The 19,590-nt window shown below is 44.8% G+C and overlaps 1 protein-coding gene across 4 annotated transcripts in view; it reads right to left on the reverse strand.

Annotated features, from left to right (window-relative positions):
• The window catches only part of SACS (sacsin molecular chaperone), a 69,842-nt gene that overhangs the window by 41,123 nt on the left and 9,129 nt on the right, over positions 1-19,590 (reverse strand). For 3 of the 4 annotated variants that reach the window (XM_070520391.1, XM_070520390.1, XM_070520393.1), the window contains exon 2: positions 4,986-5,136. In XM_070520391.1, coding sequence (XP_070376492.1) covers positions 4,986-5,136 — 151 coding nt within the window. Of the gene's footprint in view, positions 1-4,985; positions 5,137-5,381; positions 5,658-19,590 lie in introns of those variants that run through there. The other variant, XM_070520392.1, reaches the window with a different exon arrangement.

The raw sequence follows: 19,590 nt of genomic DNA on the forward strand, positions 1-19,590 counted from the left end.
ATCTCACAGTGATACCCCCAAGGTTCCCAAAGCTCAACCTGTCGAAAGGTGACCTCACCAGCTTCCCTTCTGACACTTCTCTCTCACCCTTTACTCTGTATCTCCATTCACAGGGCAACTTCTACCCGGTCACTTTAATGGCAAAGCTCGGGGAAAAGTTCTCATGTCCAATTAATCTCTAGGTCCAAGCATACCCATTCTCAATTTCTCTCATATCTAACTTGCTGTTTTCCACTTCCAATCGTTCAGACTCTCAACATCTCTTGGATTTTTATAACAATCTCCCATCTGATCTCCTTACTTTCTGTATATCATCTGCATTCTAGTCCCCACTTCTAAAACAAAGCCTGAACACATTGTTACAGTTCCCAGTTTACAAAGCACTTTAAAGACATATTCCCACTGAATCTAAAAGCAAAGCCTGTAAAAACTCTTTGCACAGGAAATAGTGATAAGAATAATCATAGCAGCACTGTTGTTAACAAGAGAAATTTAGAAACAACCCAAATTCTATGACATATGGATACAGTGGAATATTATACAACATGAAAAGTGAATGGACTAAACTACACAAAAATTTGGGTGAACGTTCGTAACATAATGTTGGGTGAAAAAAGCTAATTCCAGGTTACTACATACAGAATAAGAAGCTCCTTATAAAGTTCATAATCAACTAAAAGTAAACAGTATATTGTTTAGGTTATATATTTAGGTTATACACACATATATATACATACATAGGTATACATATATACACACACACACTCACACTTAATGATAAAACTATTAACTACAAAAAAAAGGCACCAGAATTATAAACACCAAGGGGTAAGGGAAGAAAGACAGGCATACAGGCTGGGGAGGAGAGGCACAGAGGTAAATATAAAATATCAACAGTGTTCTAGTTCTCCCGTCAGATGACATCACCATGGTTGTTCATTCTATTGCTAATTAATTAACTGATTAATTAATTACTAAACGAGAGCCATGCATAAGCCAAGGATTACTAGTCCAATTCAGTACTGCTAAGGTACATTTAAAGGAAGAAAGGCAGAAAGGGGGAAGGAAGGCTATCTGTAAGGCAGGAAGAAGTTTCCTGGTCTTAAAGAGGACCTGAGAAGGAGGGAGAGCAGAGGAGACCCACGTGAGCATCCGGCTATGAGAGTCTGACAGTGAACTTCTGGTAGATGGTGATCCGTGGCCTGTTTACAGGGAAGTGACCCTCTAGGAGAAGTGCAGCGCACAGAGCCCCTCAGCAGTGCTCTCTGCCTTCTCCTCCAGAGCTTGCCAAGATCTGGGGGTTTGGCTTGGGCCTTTCTCTTTCCTGGACCCTAAATCACTCCAACCAAGCATGTCTCTGTTCATCTCCAGAGATAATGAAATCTTAAAAGTTGCCCGCTTCAGTCTTTATATTTTGTTTTTAAAACAGAGTGATATTGGGGGCCAGCCCCGTGGCCAAGTGGTTAAGTTCGTGTGCTCCACTGCAGGCAGCCCAGTGTTTCGTTGGTTCGAATCCTGGGCGCGGACATGGCACTGCTCATCGAGCCACGCTGAGGCGGCATCCCACATGCCACAACTAGAAGGACCCACAACTAAGAATATACAACTATGTACTGGGGGGCTTTGGGGAGAAAAAGGAAAAAATAAAATCTTTAAAAATAAAAAGTTAAGTTAAGTTCGCACGCTCTGCTGTGGCAGCCCAGGGTTCAGATCCTGGGCGCGGACATGGCACCGCTCGTCAGGCCACGTTGAGACGGCGTCCCACAACCCACAACTAGAAGGACCTGCAACTAAGATATACAACTGTGTACGGGGGGGGTTTGGGGAGATAAAGCAGGAAAAAAAAAAAAAAAAGATTGGCAGCAGTTGTTAGCCCAGGTGCCAATCTTTAAAAAATAAATAAATAAAAAAAATAAAAAAAGAGTGATATTATAAAATAGTTTGAACATGAGTCTCTGTCCATGCCAGCCTCAGCCTCCCTTGAAAACCTCAGAGATGCTCATTTTCTCTCACTATGAAACAATAACTCTCTAAATGATTAAGCAAACAATGCAGTGTCAATCACCATCTGGACTTCGCAACACGTCTCCCTCTATTCAGCTGTCAAGGACACAAGGAGGTTCTCAAGATCCAAGAGTTCACAGGGAGGACATTCTCCCTCAATTAAAAGACAGGAAAGTGGCATTTCAAACCTCCTGGGTTGAGGCTCAAATGTGTTAGGAACAGAGCAACAAGGACCAGCAAAAAGACGCACAGCTGTAACGAACAGCATCAGTCTCTTCACGGGACAGGAGGGCAAGTGAAGAACTTACAAGGTCCACTTCCAGGCCAGAAAAAGCACAAGAGAGACACAGAGAAAGAGGACGGTAGGTGACCCAGAAAGACCGAGGACTAAGTAAGTGCCACAGCTAACCACATCCACTACCGACCTAACCAGGGAGCCACAAGGAGTCGCCAACAGCTTTTGTTTCCCACTGACCCTGAAATATTTCGAATTCTCACCATTAATTCAAATCTAAAAGGTTCTGAGCAGTCTCGAATTAAAAAGGAAAAGAAAACCACTTGTGAAAGATGTACATATATGACAACCCTTTCTGACAGTACGTCTTAGCTTGACTACACTCCCAGATCAGGAGAGGCCACACGCCATCATCTCCGACCCAGGACAGAAGCGCACCCTCTCCTGTTTCCTGGGTGAGCGCCATCCGCGACTTTCAAGTTCATCTTTAATGGTTTAAGCTTTTCTCCTGTTTTAAAGAACTTTACATTTAACTTTTATTTATTCCCACTGACACTCTGACAGACTCTATGGTGTGCCATAAAAAGTCCACAGACTTTGGAATCAGACAGACCTGGGTTCAGCTCCTGATTTGATACTTGATCTCTCTGAATCTTAGCTTTACTCTTCTGCAAAATGGACTAGTAATAACTACTCATGAGTAGTTTTGAGTAGTAAATGAGATGCTATATGCAAAGTACCTAGGGCAGTGTGGAACAGCTAGCTGCTCCCTAGATGTTAATCATATTCCCAACGCAGTTCACTAAAGGACAGAAGGAGAGGTGTGCTGAGCGAGTTATTTCCCAAAATTCTATCTCCAGCACTGACCTCTATCCCTTGAGCTTCAGTCCAGGCCGGCAGCTGCCTGCTGAATATCACTCTCTAGTCTAGACTCTTACATAGCAGAGACCTTAGAATTGGTTAGAATTCGTTTTATCCCATTCCTATGAGAAAGAGGAATGCAGATTCTCTAAAACGTCAATTAATCTGGCCTCTGTCACCTACTGGCCGTAGAAGAAGTCGGATCTAGGCCACTTACCCCTTCGTGCATTTTCCCAGATGCTGCTTTTATGCTCCACCACCAGCTGAACCATACATAAAAGCAAACTCATCACCGCCTTTCCTCCAAAACTAGCTGACCCTCTGTACTCGTTTATCTCTGCTAACTGAACCACTATCCTCCTGGTCTGACTCAAGGCTCATGAACATCCTTGGCAAGGCCTTCTGCCTTATTCTACATCCAACCACCCCCCACTGCTCCCCCCCACACACACCCATTTGGTGCTAAACTGCCATAATTTTGTCTTCTACAAAATCTCTCGCATATCTTTTCCTTTCGGTTTCACCTCTACAGTTGTGGTCTAGAACCTCATTACCTCACGCCAGCACAAGTTTCCTAATGAGACCCCCACACGCGATCTGAAACATTCTATGCTCCACTGCCACGTTCACCATCCCATATCCACATTTTGCATAGACACTTCCCAAAACACTTAATGGCAAGACTAAGCCATAGCTGAGCCTTTGGGTATGACGACATCCAGAGGACAAGATAACAAAGCAGAAGCAGAGGGGTAATCAAAGAAGTGAGTCTAGAACCAGGAAGAGCATACACAGAGTGGATAAGAGGGCAGCGCAGAAAAAGTGGTGAGAATGACAAGCTCTGCTCCTCAACTCTGTCCAGAGCCCTCAATCAAGTCACTGTCTGCATGCCACCAAGCACCGTGTGGAACCAGCAAGGAGGACTGATCCGTGGAGAACAGAAGAACAGGTTAACCAGAAATCTGTGCCTAAGTGGGCAAGAGACCGGAGTGGACCCAGGGACACAGAAGGTCAAGATTATACTGAGGGATTAACAATCACAGGCATGGAGCACTTCACAAATGCTTGTACTGGGTAGTAGGGAGATCCAGTACTTGACATGGCATTCTGTGAGGCTCCAGCATTCCTTGAGTATCTGCTCAGCTCTGTTTTGCCTCCTTTAACTCCTGGAAATGATGTTCTTTTATCATATAAGAAGTGAAAATATTTATTAGGGTAAAAGAATAAGTTAATTTTCAGTAAAATGTCTCCATTTAACTCATCCTTTAAGAAAACTGTAGTTATCACCAATCTTAAAGGATTTTATGTGACAAAATGAAATAGTCCTTTTTTTCCCCGAGGTTTTTATCTCCTAAGTCATTCATTTGCACTTCACACGTTTTAATATAAATTTACTCCTCAAAATAATAGCTTCTGTATTAAATCCTTTCAGTCCTAAATTTCTGTAATTCAAAAATGGGGGGAACCTCTAAGACATAGAAGGTGAAGATATTTACCGGTATTCCAGTTAAATGTATAACACAACTAGAAAAATATGAGTAATGACTAAGTCACTCCAATGATAATGTCTCTAAAGAAGAAACATCAGAACCCTCTGGCGACAATAACCATCCAAAAAGTATCTTAATTTCAGGAAGCGAAGATTCACACAAAACAGGGGAGGGGAACGCAAATGTTGAAATAAATCAACACAAATAACAACTACCGATAGGAACACACCTGTGTCATTTTCTTTCTGTTATTTACAAAGCATTACTTCCAGGGTGACCACGAAACGAGCATTTGTCTTCCATGACACAAGAATAAAACCAGTCCGGTTTCACCATCAGCGAGCGCACCGACTCGCTAGAACCCACGTGCCACCGGGGAGCGGGGACGCGCCTACCTCCCTGTCGCCGAGCCACAGCCGCTGCTCCGACACCGGGAAGCCCGTCTCGGCGCAGATGCGCTCCTTGACGTCGCGCACGGTCCAGGACGCCGCCACAGCCACGGTCCTGCAGCCCGCGCAGCCGGGGAGCACGGTCACCCGGAGCCACCTGCGAAAAGCAAAGGGATGCTCAGCGGGCGGCGCGGGGCCCGGCCCGCCCAGCGCGCCCTCCTGCCCGGGGTCTCGGCTGCGGGCACCCTCGCGGCCCTCGGCCCGGCCCCGGCGGGGTTACCTCCGCCGCATCGCGGGTCCTCGCCGCGGCCCGCGCCCCGCGCCCGCCCGAGCGCGCCCTCCCGCCCAGGGTCTCGGCTGCGGACACCCTCGCGGCCCTCGGCCCGGCCCCGGCGGGGTTACCTCTCCCCCATCGCGGGGTCCTCGCCGCGGCCCGCGCCCGCCCCAGCGCGCCCACGCCTGCTCACGGCCGGCCCCGGCGCCCCCAAAGGCCCGGCGCGGGCCCTGAGGGCGGGAACCTCATAGCGCAAGCCAGCGCCGCCCCGGCCCGGCTCAGCCGCCGCCCCGCGAGCAGCCGCCCGAGCCGAGGTGGAATCGCGAGCGGAAGCCGCGGCCGCGGGGAGGAGCAGGCGGCGGCGGCGCGCTCCGGCCGGCACGGGCCCCTGCGGCGCCGCCCTCGGGCACGCGCCCGCCCGCCCGGACCGTTAGCGGAGCCCCGCCCCGCCCGCAGGACGCCCCGCCCACCGCGCCCGCAGCCGCGCCCGCGCCGGGACCGCCTCCAATACGGAGCCGGCGGGGCGCATCGCACGCTGGGGAAGCCGTGTGTATTCGCTCGGGGAGTTCTACGGTGCCCTGAAATGCAGAACTACACATTTCTAGCGCCAATTCAACTCTAATGACTTTTCATCTCTGGAAGCATCTCCAAAGAAGATTTATCGTGGCCTCCCAGGCACAAGCGGGGAACGTGGTGACTGCAGACACAGGTGTCTCCCATGGTTTGGTTTCCTGTTTCTTTTTAAGGCACAGAAGTAGGGTCAATGACTCAGTTTGCTGGAGGAAGGAGTGCCAGTAAGAAAGTAATAGATGAGAATACACATAAACATCTCCAATGACATGTTAAAATGTGTGTAACTAATTTGGCAATATTGTATTGTTGGTAGTCTGTTTTCCCATCACATCTGCAAGCTCCTTGAAATCAGGAACGTGCGTCTTAGAGTTGATGGAACCGCCCCAGAGTAACTTGTAATTTGAAAGTGTATGTGGCTTGATGTAGCTTCAGAGAACGTCAGTCCTTTCCTCTGGCTTATTTCTCATAGGTATGAATGAGAGACACATTGCCAAAAAAAAGAAAAAGGCAACATCTATTAAGGTAATTCAAAGGCAACGTCAAGAACAGGTAAACTTGCGCGGTGCTTGTTTAAATACACTGAATATAATTAAATTTTAGTGTTGACCCAAAAAATGGTATTAATTGCTGTTTTTCAATTACCACTTCTCCCCCTCTCCACAAAGAAATATTACTCAGAACTCATTATCAGTAATAAATATACAGAATAGCGTCACAGCTGTTCCATCCCTTCCTTCTAACCACATTTAAAAGGGAAAGCGCTGTTAAGTCATGCAAGTCCTTCCCTACTTGGAACAAGTAAGCACATTCAATCAATTGGAGGACAATATGCTAATTCAATATAAAGATAGCCAGAAAACCCTCCTATACGAATATTTACGTCTTCAATCAAAAAAGACTGTACAAGCAAATGTATTAGAATATCAACGAGTGGAAAGAATGAGCTCTCGCCCCTCTCCTATAGTGTCACAACACACCTACCTCAGCACAAACCCTTCCCTAAGTCCACTGAGGACCGCCAGGTCTACCTGCTTTCCTTATGCTCTCTCTTAGGGAGCCAGGCAAACAGGATGCGGTGACAAAGCAAGGTAAGCGCAGAGTTGAAGACGCGAAACAAAGAAATGACCTAAGGGAAAGGACTTCGCAAGAAGTGAAGCAGTTTGGCTGGGGAAGGAGGCTGATCGTAAGAAGCTTTGAACATCTGGAGTTCCGAGTATACTCAGGATATACTTTAAAGGGTTAGCAGGCATGGGAAATACAAATGTGGAACTCAGGAGAGATGTCTGAGCTAAGGATATAGATTTAGGAATCATTTGTTTAATCATTCAGATGATCTTTATTAAACCTCTTCTACATCCTAGATGGACAGATTTCTAAATGATAGGAATACAGTGATAATAAAACAAAGTCCCTATCTCATGCTTACATTCCAGGGAAGGAAGACAACAATAAACAAATAGACAAATAATATATAAAATCATCCTATCATGTCAGCCAGGCAGGGATAAGTACTATTTAAAGGTTGAGGGTGGGGGGGAGCTGGAGCAGAGCAAGATAAGAGAGTAAAGGAACTAGGGTGGTACAGAACTCCTTTCTAAGAAGTGACCTTGGAGCAGAGGCCCAAATGAACACAGGAAGGTAAAGTTGTCCAGAAAGAGCTCATGTGAGAAGAAAGGGGGCAGAGCAACTGGTGTCGTTCATCTTCCATCATCTTTAACCTGGATTTGGGATCATCGCCTCCTACTTGTTCTCTCGCCTCTAGTTCTTTCCTCTCAAGTCCATTCCCAACTCGCCACAAAAGCAGATGTGGAATTGGGACCTATCGTGTTTAATGATGGCTTCCCAAGGCCTGGAAGAGATCCTAACACGGAACAGGTGCTCAATAAATATGAGGAAAGGAAGTAGGGATGGAACGACGGAGGGATAGAAGGACGGGAGGGAGGGAAGGAGGGAGGGAGAGAAGGGGGAGGGGCAGAGGGAGGAAGAGAAGGAGAAAACAAGGAATGAATAAAAATCTGGAAAATACAGAAAAGTAGAAAGAAGTTCAAACACTGTTCATAATTCTAACACCCCAATACAAACAATATTTTTATACTTTGCCATTAATTTAAAGGTTTTTAATATTTTGGCAATTATACTAAGGGGTACATGGTATTTTTCAATGTTTTACCACTGTATAATTCTCATTTCTAATAACTGCCTAATTTTCCATTGAGAAGAAATATCTTAGGCTTCTTAACCCTACTGATACATGGGTATTTTAATTTTTGAAAAGTGCACAAACTTCATTAAATATCTTTGTTCATGAACTTTCACCACTATTTACGATGAGAAGGAAATTCCAAAAATGATGTATTCTAAGAAGTGTTCAGCTGAGCCTTAACTTACTTCGTAGGAGCACATTATCAAATGCAGAACAGCAAGAAGCCAAAACTCTAGTCCTTTCTTTGAGAGTGAGTCCAAACTCAGTAAGACACGAGGAGTCATGGGCCCTTTGAGCCTATTTCAGTTGTGGAGATGGGTAAATAAAATTGTTTTATTGCACAAGCTGGAGGCAGCGGGATAGATGCAGAAAACAATGTTATTCTTCCTCATGACCCCGTTTTAATTTGCCCTGGTGCGTGTTTCTTTCCCTTTCCCTGAGTGACACATTAAGTGTGGCATGGACTCTAGCTTCCCATCACTCCCAGATCACGAAACTCTTCCAGTCCCTAAAATGGACTCATTTGAGTAATTGAAAATCCCATCCAGGATAATGGTCACAAGTCCAGTCCACACCAACGTCCCTTCTGGAAAATGTTCCCAGTTATATAAAGACAAAGGTGTAGCAAACCTTTATGCCTTTGTTTAATGAGTCAGCACAAGGCTGTTGAGCTTGAAAACAGAAAGATGAGGCTATTGCGGGCACGCCATTCAATGACGTCCTAAAGAATGAGTAAAAACTAAGCCATCTAGAGAGGGGAAGGGATCTCTCAAGGGAGAGGAAACAGGACCTGCAAAATCATGGAGTCAAAAAAGGGCACTAAAGCTGAGGAACGCCCAGCAGTTCCATAGGACAGGATCAGAGGGCAGAATTCATGAAAAGCATGGGAAATACAATCCTAGAAGAGTTTGCAGGAATACAGCCATGAAGTCCCCTTGATGCCACAGACAGAGTTACCTGGAGGGAACGGGGAGCCACTTTCAGATTTTAATCAGATTAGGTGATCATGATTACATTCTACAAAGATTCTTCAGGCAGCAGGACTGAGGATGACTTAGAAGGAGATAAGACTTAAAATAGGAACAAAAGCCAAGAAAAAAATGTATCCAGGAGATTAAGTAAAAAGCTTCAAGAATGGAATGAGCAGTGCCAACTACCACATAGGTAACGTGCCCGTAGGACTTAACAACTAGGAGACCATTGTTGACTTAATTCTGTGCTCCAGAACCTGCAAGAATTTCCCAATGGCTGTCGGATCAAGTTCAAGTTATCCTGCATGGCATACACGGCCCAGCACAATTTAACCCCAGTCAACCTTCTCAGATTCTTCTGAGGCCATCCCACCCTCCATGATACAGTCAGAAATATTAAAGATTATGGAATACTTACTATGTGCAAGGCAGGTGCTAAAAACCTTACGTGATTTAGTTCATTTGAGCTTCCCAACAACCCCAAGAAGTATATAAAACCTCAATTTTCAGATAAGGAAAAGGAAACTAAACATCTTACTTGTAGTTCCACATCTATCAATGGGAAAGCCTGAATTTGAACCCAGGTAGTCCAATTCCAGAGCCCGAGTACCATTAAATATTAAACTACAATATTTACAACAATTCCAAAGTACCATCACTTCATATTGCCTAGCTGTCCCCATGCACTCTACCTGCATTGTCCCCACTCACCTACAGTCCTCCCCCCATCACTCTCCATCTGATAATTCCCTAAGTCCTAGTCCAGGAATCACCACTTCTCCCAGCTTTCCTCAACTCTTTGAGGCTGCTTCTTTCTATATAACTTGTACACTGTGCATCCATATTGGTATTATAGCATGTATCACATTTTTATTAATTATAACCAATTTTTATTCATTCCAATGGGAGCACCACTGCATTCCTCTTTGCATCTTAAGGGCCTAGCACAGAGTAATATGCAATAAATGTTACTGATATGTCTGAGAGTTAAATGAGTGCCTGCTTATAGGTAGATATTAACTTACTCCTAACATCAGTCAACAAGGTTTTGTTTTGTTTTGGGTTCTGTTCAAAATGGTTTTGATGTAAGCAACTGATTACCTGACTAGCAGTAGCTAAAATGATAAGGGTTTGTTTTCCTTTTTCCTCACACGTCAAGAAGTCTGGAGGAAGGCCATTCCTCAAAAATGTCAGGACCAGCATCCCAGTGATGTTTTGGGACTTTCTTTTCTTCCCATAAAATGGCTTATACAGCTCTAATATATCCATATTCAATGTAGGAGGAAGAGGAAAGGGAAGAGGATAGTTCCATCTGTTTGATCAGGAAAAGAATTTTCCCAGCAGACTTTGTTTCTCTCTCTTTGGCCAGAACTTTATCACATGGCCACCTGAGCTGCAAGGAAGGCAGGAAAAATGAATATTTAGCTTTTCAAGCCTCTGTAGTAGAAGGTCCCAGCAAGAGAGTAGGGACTTGTGAGTGACTGCTGGATCAGCCTACAACACTATCTACAATATTGCTCTAATCTACATGGCAAAATTATTTTTAAATTGTCTGCAGAAATATTAGAAGACAATATAACTTTTGAAAGCCTGAGTAATAACATATCAAAGCACATTTTTTAAAAGGATGGGTAGAGGGGTAGGGAGTATTTTGTGCAAGTAATCTTTCTTTGCCTTGGGATGGGAATTTTGGCAGATCCTATGATTTTTCTGCTTACTCTTATCTAATGACAGTCTTGAGGTCATTTTAAATTAGAAAACATAATTTCAATTCTATAATTGGAATAAGTCCAGCCAAAGTTATTAAATAAAATTTCAACCTTTGATGTTCATTCAAAGGTCAGCTTTCTCCTTGCCGCTGCCATCACCACCCCACACTAAGGCTGGAAGTCAGAAGCTGCCTGCCTTCTGGGAGGGTGGGGTGGGCAGTTTCTGCCCTCTCCCTATCCCCCTAAATAGTAACTGAAATTTGACCCCGCACAGGCCAAAGCTGTGAAGACAAGAAAGGCAGGAGGATGGGCTGGTCCTACTTGGCTGGGTGGCTTGGAACCCTGGGGGTCTGGCAGGTGATTAAGCTCGCTCTTTCTCTTGGAGGGCTCTCTGGAAAGCACCTCTCTGCTAAGGTCCTCACCACCCAGGTAAATGCATTTCCATCCCAAGTGGTCACTCATGACTCCTTCCACAAGCTTGAGGAGTCCCCGTCACCTCCCACTTGTAGCTCCAGCCCCACCTCCCTTCGAGCAGACCCTATTGAAGAGGCCCCAATTCAACCCCAACCTGATGCTTTCCCACTTAGCTCAGGTGTGGTCTATGGAAAATTCTCTTTTATCCCTTACCCAACAAGCTCAGGTAGCGCAGGCCAATGCTAAGACAGCCACTTCCCTCCTGTTGCCTCGGAGTGCTTGAGCCCCATGCCTAAGTGGGTCTGGACCCAAGTATGTCTGTGAGCACATATTTCAAGCTCTCACGTGGTTCACCAGGCTTGAAGCAAAGGAGTGAACTCCTCGAACCCTGTCCACTTGGCAACATCTCTCTCCAAAGAAATCTCTCCCGAAGTTCTCTTCCCTCTCTGTACTCGGCCTCAGGGGTCTCACTCACCGAACTCGCTCTGAGGCCCTTTGCAACTGTGTATATGAGGGCAGATCTGTCCCCTAAATGCTTTGGTACACAATATCACTGTCAAAACAGGGGTAGGAAGCACTTTATTTTAGCACTTTTTCACCTTAGATACACGTTAGCCATCAGAACAACTCAAGTTGTGTTCTCACAGAGCCCAATAGAATACAAATGACATGTAAATCAACAAAAATATATGCGAGAGAGAGATAATATATTCATTAATTCAAAGTTCAGACACCACGGTATGCAGAATTATAGCCGTGAAACGGAACAACACTCAGCTCCCACGAGGCTCCCATTTTCATAATGGGGAGGCAGAAAATAAATGAATACACAGATATATAATATGCAAAGCGGAAATAAGTCCTATGACGAAACACAGTGGGCAAGGAATAAAAAATGACGTGTGTCAGGGTGCTGTATTACATGGCTGCCATCTGAGGGGAGGACCAAATCTGTTGAGTGAGGAAGCATATCGAAGGAAGCTTTGGGATGACGTTGACAAGTGACGAAACACACCCCTGACCCAGATGTGCATTGTAAGAACATCATTTCTTCCCCATAACAAAGAAAAATAGCTACTCAGTTCATTCTCTCCTTAGCTCACCTCACTTTATTACCGTAACTCTGTGTGAAGTGTTTGAAATTAAGATTGTTCTCACATCACAATCCTATATATTCTACCCACTACAGATTTCTACCTGGAGCATCTCTTCCAAAGTCGATTAAACTACTTGACTGATTGAGGCATTCTTCAAACTGATGAATACCTTGTTTGATGTGGGTTTGTTTGTGAATTCACTCAGTGAGTGCTATGGCCTTAATGGGAAGCACGTCATTTTTGTTAATATTCCTACAAGTCGGCTGGTGTGTGTGCGAGGTTGCGTGTGGCAGGGAGCACCCAGACCCGGGACAGCCGGGCAGAACAGAATGTCAGATGACATCGTTAATAATGCTTTTGCCTCGGCCAGCAGAAAGCCAGGCGTCTCTGTGCTACCTCATAGAGCTTTCTTCTCTTCCTTCCCGCTGCATTACTGACCTTGCTGTGTTTGATAAACCCCCTCTGTTAGAGCTTTCTAGCACTTGGCCTTGAAAGAGCATGGGGAGTCCATTTGCCCGTCAGGCTTGTTGGTTCTCCACCAGCGTCCTCTTTATGCTTTCTTGGGCATCTGCATACCTCCCCACTCCCTCCCACTGCCCATCTGCTCTGGCAGCACCATCCTATCTCCTCCTCTCTCTCCTAGGCCTTTCTGGAAAAAACCATTCAAATACAGTACTGTTTTGACAAACGATTTTGAGTTCAATACAGGACTACATGTGAAATGAAATGATGACCCAACCTCTTGAATAAAAACATGACAGAAGACTGCAGGTGGCATCAAGAGTCTTATGAAAGATGTGACTACAGAAAACAGGGGCAAAATCTATGTAAAATGGTGAGCTGAGGAAGAAAAGTCATGTACAATAGCTTCCCATGTCACTCAGAGGAAAAGTCAGTCTTTAGGCCACAGGGCCTTAGTGTTCAAGCCCCCTATGTCCCTGGCCTCATGTCCTCCTCACTCATTGTCCCCCAAGTCCCTGCTCATCTCCCCAGCTCATTCCACCACAACCACACTTGGCACCCTTCAGATCTTGAAAACCAAACCATGCAGCCTGCCCCAGGGTCTTTGCACCTGCTGGTCCCATTTGGCATGATCTACATCCGGATGGCATTTCCTACTCCCTCATCTCCTTTATGTCTGCACTCAAATATCATCTTTTTCAGAAGGACTTCCTACCATCCTATTAAAAAAGCAGCACTCCTAATGCCATCTCCAGCACTTCTCATATCCCTTAAGTAATTTAATTTAATTTAATCCCTCTCCACAGCATCAATCACTATCTAATACGTATTCAATCGTTGCTTCGTACAACATCTGTCTCAGCCCACTCTGTTGTTCACTCCATGAGCGTGTAATTCTGTTGTCTGTTTAATTCACTGCCCTCTTCCCCGCACAGGACTGGGCCTGGCATGCCACAGGTACTCAGTAAATACTGTTGAATACATGAATGGGTGAATGCTCGCTCTGCCTGCATGCTGGACTCGCAGGCGATGCCCTGGTTATCTGTGCTTCCAAAGTCCTCCCCGCTTGCGGCCGTCTTGGTTTCCTTGGCCTCTGACCCCAGGGCTCCAGCACTGCCAGGCTCACTGCAGCCACAGCTGTGGTGTGGCTCTGACTGTGCCCCACTACACATTGGCTGTGCCCAAGCTTTAGCCCTCCGGGCAGCAGTTCTCTGGCTTGCTCCAGCAGCCTGTGTCCTGGCATCCCACACTCAGTCTGCCAGTGCCAGCTGACCCTCACCCACAGGTCATGTAGCAGGACCGGTGCTGCCACTTTGGCTTCCTCCCCAGGACAAGTAACCACTAGCAGAGTGGAAGAATGAGGTCACGGGCACATTTTACTTCCATAGTGAAGATTCTTAAAATCCGAGTGAGAACTCACACTGAGACCCTCAGAGAATTTGTGCCTGGGGTTTAAGATTAAGAACCGACATTCTGGGGGCTGGCCCCGTGGCCGAGTGGTTAAGTTCGCGCACTCCGCTGCAGGCGGCCCAGTGTTTCGTTCGAATCCTGGGCGCGGACATGGCACTGCTCATCGGACCACGCTGAGGCAGTGTCCCACATGCCACAACTAGAAGAACCCACAACGAAGAATACACAACTATGTACCGGGGGGCTTTGGGGAGAAAAAGGAAAAAATAAAATCTTTAAAAAAAAAAAAAAAAAAAAGAACCGACATTCTGATGACTCTCTCTGAGAGATGCACTGGAGAGATGCAACTCCGTGCTGGAGATTTCGGCTTTGTTGCACCAGAAACCTCCAGCTTTTGCATCCTGACTGCTTGTGCCCTCCCAGATCCTCCCAGGTGGCCTCAGCGTTCCTTCCCATCTCAGACTCGTCCTTCTCCTGCCCCCATCCTGTCTTGCCTGAGGTAGGAAGTTCTGAAGCTCCTGAGGCACGTTAGCAGTGCCCTGCAGGGGTTGTAGTACTAAACCGAGATCTATGTGCCCCTACACGGCAACGAGTCCCGTCACCGGGCCAAAGGCCATGTGACCCTGCGCCATCTTGCGCGCCTCCTGCAGGCGCCGTCCCGCTACCACATCCCCCCGTCTCGTGGGGAAAAAACTGTCCAAACCCAATGTAGAGTTTTAGGGAGCAGTGATTCATGCTACCGCATAGGTGAACCTTGAAAACAGCATGCTAATTGAAATAGGCCAGGCACTAACAACCACCTATTATATGCTTCCACTTGTATGAAATGTCCAGAGTAGGCAAATCCATTGAGACAGAAAGTAGATTACTGGTTGCCAGGGGCTGGGGAGAAGGGGGAATGAGGAGTGAATGCTAATGGGTTTCTTTTAGGGATGATGAAAATGTTCTGGAATAGTGACGATGGTTGCACATCCTGGTGAATATCCTAAAAATCACTGAATTGGACCCTTCTAAATGGTGAATTTTATGGTATGTGAATTATATCTAAAATAATAATAATAATAACATCATAGTTGTTGTGAATGCAAAGACTTTCCCTCAACCACTATGTGTAGAATCCTTCTGGGCACAAAAATTTTTCAATGCGGCTACTTTGACTTTTCTGGCGAACCCAGTGGTTTATTTATTTAACTGTCTTAAGATCTTCTTAGTCTTTTTCCAGAATGGAGGCTGACATCTTTGTTCCCAAATACATACATAAACAAGATAAAATGCAAACTTCTTCTCAGAACAGTCAAGCACTACTTTTCCCTCTCATCTCTCGCTACCCCCCAATTCACTTTCCCTACCTCCCACCTCCCCTTCCACACTATGCTCCAGCCTCATCAAATTAACTCTCCGAGCCCTCTCAAGGGGTCTTTGCATGGATTCTCCAGCCTTCCTCAGTGTCCACTCCTTCAGATTCAATCTTCATCAGGGAAGCGGGAAGCTTCACATGGGCTGTGAGCCTCATCTCCACCTCCTGGATCCCTTATCCCATCTGTGTCTCCTCCCTAAGTTCGCTGAGGGCAGGGCATGGGAGATCCGAGCTCCGCCTTCAAACCCTAGGCAGAGTAATCCCTTTAAGGGAAGACTAGCTCTTCAACCAGAAACACTGGTGGCCCAGGCAGAATTTACCCCACAGGCCACATTCAATAACGAATAAGCCAGACAAATGACAAAACTTCCCTTCTCTTTGTGCTAATGTAGACACAATTGCTCAACCTTTATTTTTAGTTACATTAAACATGCTCTAGGAAACGACATCATGTTTCAGAATTAACATTCCTGCCTTTTCTACTTCCAAAGAGGGCATTATGACTTCCCTAAAGTACTGTAAAAGTTTTCAGAAAATAGGATTGTACAGACTTGACATGATGCTTTCGAACTTACAGTTAATTTTAATGAGAGCAAGTTGTCTGGTTGCCAAAAATCCTAGAGTATTCAAAGACAGCTTTGCCAAAGCAAAATTAACCAGTAAGGGCTTAAGTGTAGTCATGCTTAGTTGCATCAATTGAGTAATCCAAATGGATTTTGCAGTGGAAAGGGAAAAAATGACTCAGGCCCTCGGACATTGTGAAGGTGACACATCTCAAGCTGTATCAGCCATTTCGGGGAATAATAAAACCACATGTGGTTTCTGAATTCCTCTTCCATTTGTGATGAACTTTCATTAAACCTCCTCTCTTGAAATACTTTATAGAAAATATGGAGATAGAGTGAGCTGGCTATAGCAGCATGTACATTAAAATAAATTTACTGCATGCTAATAATTAGAATGTTTGAATAAACGCTCAGTAACAGACAGCTGCAGCCATGCCCCATCCCTTCCCTTCTCCTGGCTTCCGCATCCCAGAGGCACCCACTCTCACCTCCTAGACACAATAGTAGGAAACTTATGATATAATCTATAAAACATTCCATCATAAAACTGATTAAATTGAGCATAAAAAAGGAAATACTATGAGCAACAAATACCATAATACACTGTAATATACTTCCTTTTTTCTGTTTCTTCCAGCTATTGTTATTCTTCCAGTCAGTTAATTTCCCTTCTTTCTTTTCCTGAGTTGCTGTCCTTCACTTTCTGTCCTCCATCCTCTGCCCTTTGAGTGGTAGTCAATTGAGGGTATGATCCCCGCCCCCCGGCTCTTACATCTGCCAGAGGGAGGATTGTCACTGCTCAGAGCTTACTCTCTCACCTGTAGAACTAGACTAATAACACCTTCCTCCCAGGGTTATTGTCAGGTGACATGGGGCTGTCACTGACCTGGAAGATGCTCCTTTATTCATAGAGCAAAAATGTGTAGCACCCACTAGCGCTGGGCACTGGTATTATGATAAAGGAGGTGCATCACCTCATGGGAACAGCAACCAGGCAGGAATTCAAGATGGCAGCCTCCATACTCTTCTTCTCACCCTCAGCCTCTTCCTTCACCCTTCTCTCTTGCTTTGACATCTGAATAGTAAAGGGCAATGCCAGAAAAAAATGTGAAGAAGGCAAAGCATCTTGGGTACTCTTAAACCTCATCTCCACTTCACCCCCTCAGGATGTGCCCTACCCTTCTCTCCACCACTTCCTCAGCTCTGTTGAGTTCAGTAGATATCAACTGTGCACATTCTATCTGCAGGCACTCTGCCAGGTGCTCAGAAATCACAAGTAATGGTAATATTAACAAGCCCTCTGCCCGTAAGGAGCTCGAGAACAGAACGATACACAAACATAGTAAACATGATTTTATCATAAAAGAGAAAGTGCTAAAATAAAGGAAACCTACTTGAGTCATCAGTTGCTACCAATGCCAAGATACTGTCTCCCATTAACAGTGCTCTCCAGGACCAGCACAATGGCTTCATGTCCCAGTCAGAAAAGAGACTGTACTTTTGATTGATTTTATATCTGGAGTGAAATCTGTTTTTCTCTTTTCTTCCCTCATGATCTTTATCCCCAAGCATACACAGGGTTCAGCATCCAGCCAGATCTAGCACGTTGTGGTTGGTTCTACTACCCATGTAGGCCACACTTCAGTTCCTCCTCATTCTTCCTGCTCACGAGGAAGGTCTCATTCCAAATTGGCCCTGGTATTCCCTTCTTGTGCATTTTCATGTGTCTGTGTGTGTTTACAAATAGAATTTATCTTTCTTTCTACCTCTTTAGACCTTCCTTAGAAAGGACAATGAAGACAGGGTGGCTGTCACAGCACATACCACTCTCAGCGGCCATCGCGCCCTCCTTTGATCACTGCTTGCTTCTTCACGAAGGAAGACCACAGCTAATACCGCTCTCCCAAGTATATTTGTATTTTAATTTCTACTGCTGTGTGGGGAATGGGGTTCATATTTTGGGAAGTTTAGTCACCCAACTGCCTCTGAAATCATATCACAAAGACAGTTGTTCATTTTAAGCAGCAATTGGGATGGTGAGAAACTCAAAACCATGCCTAAGAATAACACCTGCCGTTAATTAAGCCTTACCAGGCACCAAACACTTCTTATTTAATCTTCACTAAAATCCTATGAGGCATTTCTATTCCTATTTTATAGATGATGAAGGAGAGATTGAGAAAGGTTCCAACTGCCCAAGACCACATACAGGGCCAAAATCTAACCTCACTTGGAATGAACCCAAAACTTGGGTTTTTAATCACCGCCCATATCCCCATATGCAGTTGTTATTGATGGAACTAGAGATGTTTATCCTGGGGAAAAAATGACGCCAGGGGACACATTATACTAATCAAATAGAGGAATGGTTTTCATGTATGAAAATTCTGTGTCTCTAGAGACAGATAAATTTGGAGTTCACTATAAAGATATATTCCAACAGTTAAAATAATGCTCATTTGTATTATTTATCACCAACTACAGGTCAAATCCTTCACATCCACTATCATATTTAATTCCCGGATAAACCTACAAAGGAGACATTATCATCCACAATTAAGCCAGGATTCAGGACCCAGAGACGATAAAGAATTTCTCGAAGTTTTCCTTACAAATACAAGTGTCCAGATTGGAACCCAGGTCTCTACTCGATTTCCCTTATTCATGTTGCTCTCCGATATTGAAGTAAAGAGGAAACACTTTGCTTGAGATTCTAAAAATCATGCACAGTCAGCATGCCTTAGGGACAACAGTGTCCTGAGTTGTCTCCTAAGGGCTAATCACAATCTTGTATTTTCAAGCATGTGGCAACTGCATAGTCTGGCTAGATGTAGGCAGCACAAAAGCCCTCACACACACGCTGGAAAACACTTCTAAATCAAGGTGGTAAATAGACAGTATGAATTACCGAATAGAGATATAGACAGTCAGCCAAAAAGGGGGAGATTTTACGATTAACTACTTCTATTTTATAGCCAACTGAGTTACTTGTTTAAAACTACACTCCCCTTTATTCAGATTTGAAATGGTGTCTCAGATTGAATCCCTAGGCCACAATTTGATCAAACTAACATCCTCTGGTCAGAAGCATTTGAGAATCATTTATTTTTATCTCATTTTATTTTTAACATTTCTTGCTTATATTCATTCAAGATATTTCACAATAAAAAACATGTTCCTATGTAGCCCATTTCTAAGCATCTGGACTTGGAGTAATATTGTCACTGAGCAGTTTAATGGGCGATCTTTGTTTCACCTCTGTGCAGAGCCAGTCCCACGATAACTCAACTATGAATTGTAGAAACCACGTCCACAAAATTACGGATCTGTGAGGTTGTGAAAAATAATGCTCTATTTTTTTCTTTGCTTTATTTTAAAAGAGGAGCATGCTACAGTCTTCCTCACACGGAAGGGTTTATAAATGTGCGCGCATTTGCTGTCATGCAAAACAATTACAGTAGTTGGCAGACAACCTCTACTGGAGGGTACACAAACAAATCGCAAGTTAGAAACGGATCAAAGGACTTTTTAAGGAAAATTGGGAATGAATCCAAAAAAAAAAACAACTGGATTTT

The sequence above is a fragment of the Equus asinus genome, chromosome 11 (genome assembly GCF_041296235.1).
Source record: "Equus asinus isolate D_3611 breed Donkey chromosome 11, EquAss-T2T_v2, whole genome shotgun sequence".
In the NCBI taxonomy this organism is placed as follows: Eukaryota; Metazoa; Chordata; class Mammalia; order Perissodactyla; family Equidae; genus Equus; species Equus asinus.